The following is a 6,771-nucleotide window of genomic DNA, read 5'->3' on the forward strand; positions in this document are numbered from 1 at the left end:
GCCACCCTCTTGTTGTTGGGTGCAGCCATGTAACCAGTTCTGACAATGAATAATGAGAGGAAATGACATATGTCATTTCCACGCTGGAGCATTTAAATGCTGGTACAAAAACCCTCCATGTCCCTTTTCCACTGTTACAGTGATTATAAAAGAATATATTGAGAGGTACCTCCACTGGTCCTTCTATCTTTGAATAACTGTAATGAGCTGAGCCCCCTGCTCCTCACATTGGACATTACAGAATGAGTCAAATTTTTGTGGGGTTAAGTCACTAAAAGTTTGGAGTTTTACTACGTTAGCATAACCCAGCCTATCCTGACTAGCACAAGAAACAAGGTAATGACATTTATTTTAGAACTAAAAATTCATCAGAGTTTACTTTCAGTAGAACAAAAACAGATAAGCGGTATACCTTGGACATGTAACTTAACTTCTCTGTATGATAGTTCTCTCACCTATAAAATGGGATAGTAACAGTACCTACCTCATAGGGCAGTTATAGGAATTAAATAAGGGAGTATCTATTAAGTGGTTAGCATAGGACCTAAGGCATATGAAATTTTCAATAAATGGTAGCAATTATTATTATTATTGATATATTTAGACAGTTATGCCTGCATATTTCATTTTACTCTTCCACCTCTTAGTCCTTGTTCATTTTAATTTATGGTCAATTTTTTTAATTCAAATAATCTTTATTGAGAACTATTATGTAGGAAGCACTACACAAGGCAGTGGGAATGAAGACAAATAAGGTAAGACTTACATCTTCAAGGCCTTTTTTTTACCTATGATTCTTCTTTCTTCTCCAGTCCACTGATAACAAAGAAAACTTTAAAATCATAAACATAAATACAATGCTCTATGCTATAAATACTTTGCCAATGGTAGAGCTAATTTTTACTTTAAAAAACACTTTATGTTTCTGTGTCTTATTCAAAGTCAAGATGGAAAAACTGGCTAGATTCAATTCACTGAAGGCAGTTAATAGTAGAGCAAAAAATGGAACCTGTGCCCATGTCCCTATAACTCCTAATGCAGTACCCTGTAGACGGAGCACTCAGGAAACAGAATTACAGATGCATCAGAGATCAAATCCCCTTATCTTACAAATTAGTAGACTAAAATCTATAGAGTTAAGCAACATGCCCAAGGTTATGAAGTAAGTTAGAGGCAGAGCTGATAGTAGAACCCAAAGTTTCAAAATGAGTTAAGTATTTAGACCCTCTAAAGCACAAAGACCCCACAATCTGCTGACACAAGGATATAAACAAGACAGTGCAAAACCTAAAATTAAATTTTACTGAAATTGTATGTTAGCATTAACCATGGTAACACAGGCTGGTAAAACAGTGAAAACTTAGTGATCAGAAAGTGTTAGATTTAATATTATTATAAAGAAGAGAAAGTACCTGCAAAAATCTAAAAGGATACAATCCTTTTCGTATTTTTCCCCTCCACATTTTACCAAAACTCAAAGTATCATTAAAAAAAAAAAAAAAAAGCTTCATAGGCCTCTCTTTATGTATCAGAGTTCTGTGTGAAAGAAAATGACTTCTAGAGAGGGAAAAAAAATAAATACCCCTCTGCCACAAGCCTGTGAAATCATATCCCACTGATAAAGAAAACACATATGTATTATTTATGTAACAGAAAAAAAGTCCACATAGATTTTTACGTTTTCTAGAATAATATACCACAGACTGCCAGAAGAACAAACAACTCTGTCTTGGAAGAAGTACAGCCAGAATGCTCCTTAGAAGCGAGGACAGTGAAACTTTGTCTCACGAACTTTGATGTGTTATCAGGAGGGACCAGTCTCTGAAGAAGGACATTAAGGCTGGTAAAATTGAGGGTCAGTGAAAAAGAGGAAGACCCTCAACGAGATGGATTGACACAATGGGCTCAAGCATAACAAAGATTGTGCAGATGGCGCAGGACCGGGCAGTGTTTCATTCTGTTCTACACAGGGTCACTATGAGTCAGAACCAACTCAATGGCACCTAACAGCAATAACAATAGAGTATTTTAGGTATAATAAAGAATGATTTAAATATTTTTTTCTGAGTGAAAGGGGGGTAAATTAAAACTATATACATTAACAAACTGCAAGATAAAATAAAATTAATATTTATCATTTATTGAGTGTTTATTAAGTGATATACACTCTGCTAAGTAAGCACTTTACACGTACCACCTCATTTCACAACAAATCTGTGAGATGATATAATTATCCCCATTTTACTGATCATGAAATGGAGGCTCAGAGAGGTTAAATAAACTTGTGTGAAGTAACTCAGGTAGTGGCAGAAACAGGATTCTATCCCAAACCTGTTTTATCTTTAAAGGCTATGTTCTTCACTGCTATCATATTCAAGCTCTAAGACCAAATCAATTTCCTGATCCTCCAGAATTCAGATCAAGGTCAATTCATCATATCTAAGGAGTGAACTACATGATCTCTAAGACCCCTCCAACAATGATTCTATGTTGCCAAAAATAGAACTCAGCTCAAAATTCACGTATTTGTGAGAGCATACCCTAGGCCTAAGGGGAAAGCCATCAACAAGTGAATCACTAATAAACGGAGAAGTGGAAAAAAATAAAATAAAAAGAGGAGGAGAAGAACAGCCATAGGTCCTTCCAAGGGGCCCAACCACAACCACTTTTACCAGGGCCACTGTGACTAAAGTGGAAAAGGGGAAACTAGAATAGGAATTGAAAGCAGAACTGTAACGGATGTAGAGATAGCTTAGTGCCACAGCAGACAAGGAAGTAGGTAGCTGTGGGAAGGCTCTGGCAGGAGTCAGTGGCCATGAGCTGAATTTACAATACAAGGCCAAGATACAGAATTCTAATATAAGAATTAATCAGTAATTAATAGGAATAGTTGGGTACAGATGACTGACCACTAGCTTCTAGAAGAGGTATTACCCTAACTGCCACATGTCTGGATTAATCTGAAATGTATAACCACTGTGTGGAGAACATGGTTTTAGGGCAGAGTGAGGAAGAAACTAGCATTTATTCTATTAATTTCCTTAAGTTCCTACCATGTTCCAGGCACTGTGAATGTGCTTTTATATGTTACCATATTTAACCTTCAAAACAACCTTGGTAGATATTACCACTGAGAAAAACAGTGGTATGAAAAGACCATGTTCCTTCCCCACTGCATCATGTAGTAAATGCCCTCAGGACTTACTTTCTCACCTAAAAAGGAAGGCAAGAGGGGAGGGAATCAGATGTAGTGAAACACTGTAAATACATTCCATGCATCCCAGGGAGCCCTGTACAACACTGGCATCACACATGTACCTACAGCCTTGATATATCCAAGTGATGTGCTATCTTTTCTCTGGTCTCCTGATTCAGTTAGCCCCAACTAAAAATCTATGGTCCAGAAAATGGCAACCAATGTAACTACAATCAGGCAATAAATACATATGTGGAAATTTTTCTCAAAAAAAAAAAATGAAATAAAATTCAATTGGAAAGAAATCAAATATCCCTATCAAATCATCATTTGAAGACTCTTGAGGAAGAAGGAGGAAAAATAATTTGTAAAGAATGGAAAGAAAAGAAACAAAAAATGACTTGTGTCAATCAAATTATACTAATCTTTGCTTTGTTTAGGTTTCCTTTGGATAGTTATTCATTCACTCTCAATAAACTTCACAATTGTTATGGGCTCAGGTAAGTATTGGAGAGTGCTATCTAGCTGGAGGGACAAAAAGCAAAATAGTAAGTGTGCAGGTAAAGAAAAGACCAACTAAATTGTCCTAAAGAAGTCAAGAAGGCTTCACAGAAGAGGTGATATTTGAGCTGGGGATAGAAGTGTAAGTTAAACAAGTAGAGAAGAAGAACAGCATTCCAGGCAGAATTTCTGACACAGTAAATTCACTTGGGTCTGTGCTCTATGTTGCTAAAAATGTATGTGTATGGAGGTGGAGAGGGGGATCTGTGGCAGGATATGAAGCTGAAAAGGCCAGCTGGGGTCATGTGGTAAGGAACAATGGATTCCATGCCAAGGAGTTTGGCCTTTATCCTGCAAGCAATCAGTTAGGAAGGAATTATAGGCAGGGAAAAGAAAGGGCCATGGGCCAAGCCTTTTCACCAAGACCGCTCAGGAAGCCCATGGGCATATGAGGAAGCTAGGATTAGCTCAGTCAGTCGGATAGACATAACTGCAGATAAAGAAGATCATCATAAAACTTGACAAAAACTAAACTTCAAACAAAAAACCAAGTCTTACAAAGTTTACTTTAAAAGTCATGTACTCTAACTAAAAAAAATTAAAGGTGAGTTTATACAGTTAGCCCCAACTAAAAATCTATGGTCCAGAAAATAGCAACATAACTATTATTAGGCAATAAATACATATGTGGAAATCTTTCTCAAAAAAAAGAAATAGACCTCAATGTAAGGAAAATTATTATTATAGTCATAAATACATATGTGGAATCTGTATCCCAAAATATAATATAAAGATATTTGTCCTAAATATAAACCAAAGGACCAAAGATAGCTGAATAAAGACAAACAGATTTTGCAAATTACAAAAAACAGAGAAAGAACTGGCCTTAAGCTATATTTCTAAAGAGTGAAGTGGCTAAGAAAAGAACCTACAATGAAGGGATATAAATTAGAAACGAACAGATCTTTCAACCCCTTCTACCATTATACTTCTCCTTTTCTTGCTGATAGTTCTTTCTTATCATTCCCAAAGGGATTTTACAGATTCTTTAGTCAAACAGTTCTCCAATTTTACTTTAGCAATGAAACCCTGAAAACAGTCATATATATATATATATATATATATATATATATATATACATACATATATATATATATATATATAAAGCAGAGCACTCTGGTTGAAAAGGGCCAGGGAGAGTGGGAGTACTTGAGCACCGTTACTTGGCCTCCACTTTGGCCTTCACCACCGTCCCTCTAAGACAGCTCCCCAAAGAGCCCTTGATTTTCCCCAGTAAAGTATGAAACACACTAGTCCTAGTCCAAACCTTTCAATTTATAAATACAAAAATTGTGGCCAGGAGAGTTAAGTGAATTACCCAAGGAAAAGACCCATTTCCTGGTGCCTCTGCTAAAATTAAAACACTTTCTCTTCCTCATAAACTCTAATTCAAACATCTGTGTTAGAAATGGTTTCTTATAAGTTATTCAAGAAGTACATGCCATCCCTCTATCCCAAATTTGCAATCAATATTCACATAGGGCAGTAACCATGCGTTTAATAAGTGCCTACTCAAAGCCAGACACTTTGCTGGGGACATGTTATTTGCTCTCATTTAACCATCACCACAATCCAGATCAAGAAACTGGGCTCAGAGAGGTAATATAACCTGCCCAAGGTCACACAGCTAGCAGTATGGAATTCTGGCCTGACTCCTAAATATAAGCCTTAGGCTTTCTCACTATTTCTAACCCCAACCTTTCCCAAATCTCTGCCTACGTCTACCCAGGCTACCAGAAATGCAGAACTGTAAGGAATTCTGTCATTTCACACAGGGTCTACTTTCACATCCAAGAAAACCCAATCTTGCAGCCAAGCACAACAGCATCAAGCCTACCTTAAACCTCTAAACTCAATGTTCAGAACCAAAGAGACACTAACCCCCACCACCCTCACTACCACCACCAAATCTTCACATACACCTACAACGTCCTTTACAAGCATGGGTTTCATATTTTCAGTTGTTCAGAGAATAGGGAAGGCCAAATACTCTCAATAAAAGGTCTACAAAACCAACTTTGAGGTGAGCATGAGATGGCAGACTGGCATTTTAGGTTGGATAGATATTAGATATTATCTAATAGGTAAAGTTTATTAGAATTCGTATTTAGGGGTTGCCTTGGGACAAAAGATGACTGTCAGCTTGGAGTAGGGGCCATTGCTGGCATTAAATAATTTGAATGGGGGGGGGGTGTCAAGGGAGTTTGGATTGGGGCATATTTTGGGAGCAAGAGACTGTCGTGGCCCATTACAGAAGATCCTGAATCAAGAGTGTGGAGTCAGAGACTGATACTAAATTACTGATAATGCAAGGAGAGATTTTAAACAGAACTGGGACTTGAGGCCATCCTCCGGAAAGTGTGTGCCAAAAACCTGACAGGTCCCAGGCATTAGAGGGGTCTGAATTTCGGCTTGCAGGGTAGGGCGGGAGTTAGCGGGTAGGATTTGGGAAGTCCGGAGCTGGGTTGGTGCCAAGGCTCTACCGGGCTGGGGTTCGGGCGGTTGGACCGAGGGCAGCAAAACCCCAACTACCCCACTCCCCGTCCCCACCCCCGACCCTCCAGCTCTACCCGACCGCTTACCTTCTGTTTGAAGTAGAGAATCGAGTAGTTCCTGGCTACAGTGGGGCGAGATGTGAGTCTGGTTGGTAAGTGCAGGCGGCCGAGGGACCTCAGGGCCGGCGATCGGGGGATGGCGGCCCCGGGCGCCAGGAGGGGCAAAAGCAGAAGCAGAAGCAGAAGCAGGAGGGAGAAGAGCCCCATGGCTCAGGCTGGCGGCTGCAGTGCGGGTGGAAGAGCCGGAGGGAGGCAAGCAGACGCGCGCAGCCTGAGCGGAGCCCTGCCCGAAGCTCCGCCCGCCGCAGACCGGCTCCTCCCCGGGGACACCCAAAGCCACTCAGCCCCTCTGCGCCGCCGACCTAACCCCGTCACCCTACCCACGCAGCCCCAGGTCCCGAAGGCGCTGCCTCCACTCTACACTTCCTCCCGTGCCGTCCACTCTTCGGAGCTCACCTT

General features: G+C 39.9%; 1 protein-coding gene across 2 annotated transcripts in view; it reads right to left on the reverse strand.

Moving 5' to 3' along the window:
* The window catches only part of PRCP (prolylcarboxypeptidase), an 82,455-nt gene extending 75,894 nt beyond the window's left edge, over window positions 1-6,561 (reverse strand). Inside the window, exons 1-2 of one of the 2 annotated variants that reach the window (XM_023739760.1) lie at window positions 6,338-6,561; window positions 2,246-2,251 (exon numbers count right to left, since the gene is read on the reverse strand). In XM_023739760.1, the coding sequence (XP_023595528.1) occupies window positions 2,246-2,251; window positions 6,338-6,519 (188 nt within the window). In that variant the 5' untranslated portion in view covers window positions 6,520-6,561. The remainder of the gene's footprint in view (window positions 1-2,245; window positions 2,252-6,337) is intronic. The other variant, XM_023739761.1, reaches the window with a different exon arrangement.
* Window positions 6,562-6,771: the final 210 nt, after the last annotated feature.

The sequence above is a fragment of the Trichechus manatus genome, unplaced genomic scaffold (genome assembly GCF_000243295.1).
Source record: "Trichechus manatus latirostris isolate Lorelei unplaced genomic scaffold, TriManLat1.0 scaffold00140, whole genome shotgun sequence".
Classification (NCBI taxonomy): Eukaryota; Metazoa; Chordata; class Mammalia; order Sirenia; family Trichechidae; genus Trichechus; species Trichechus manatus.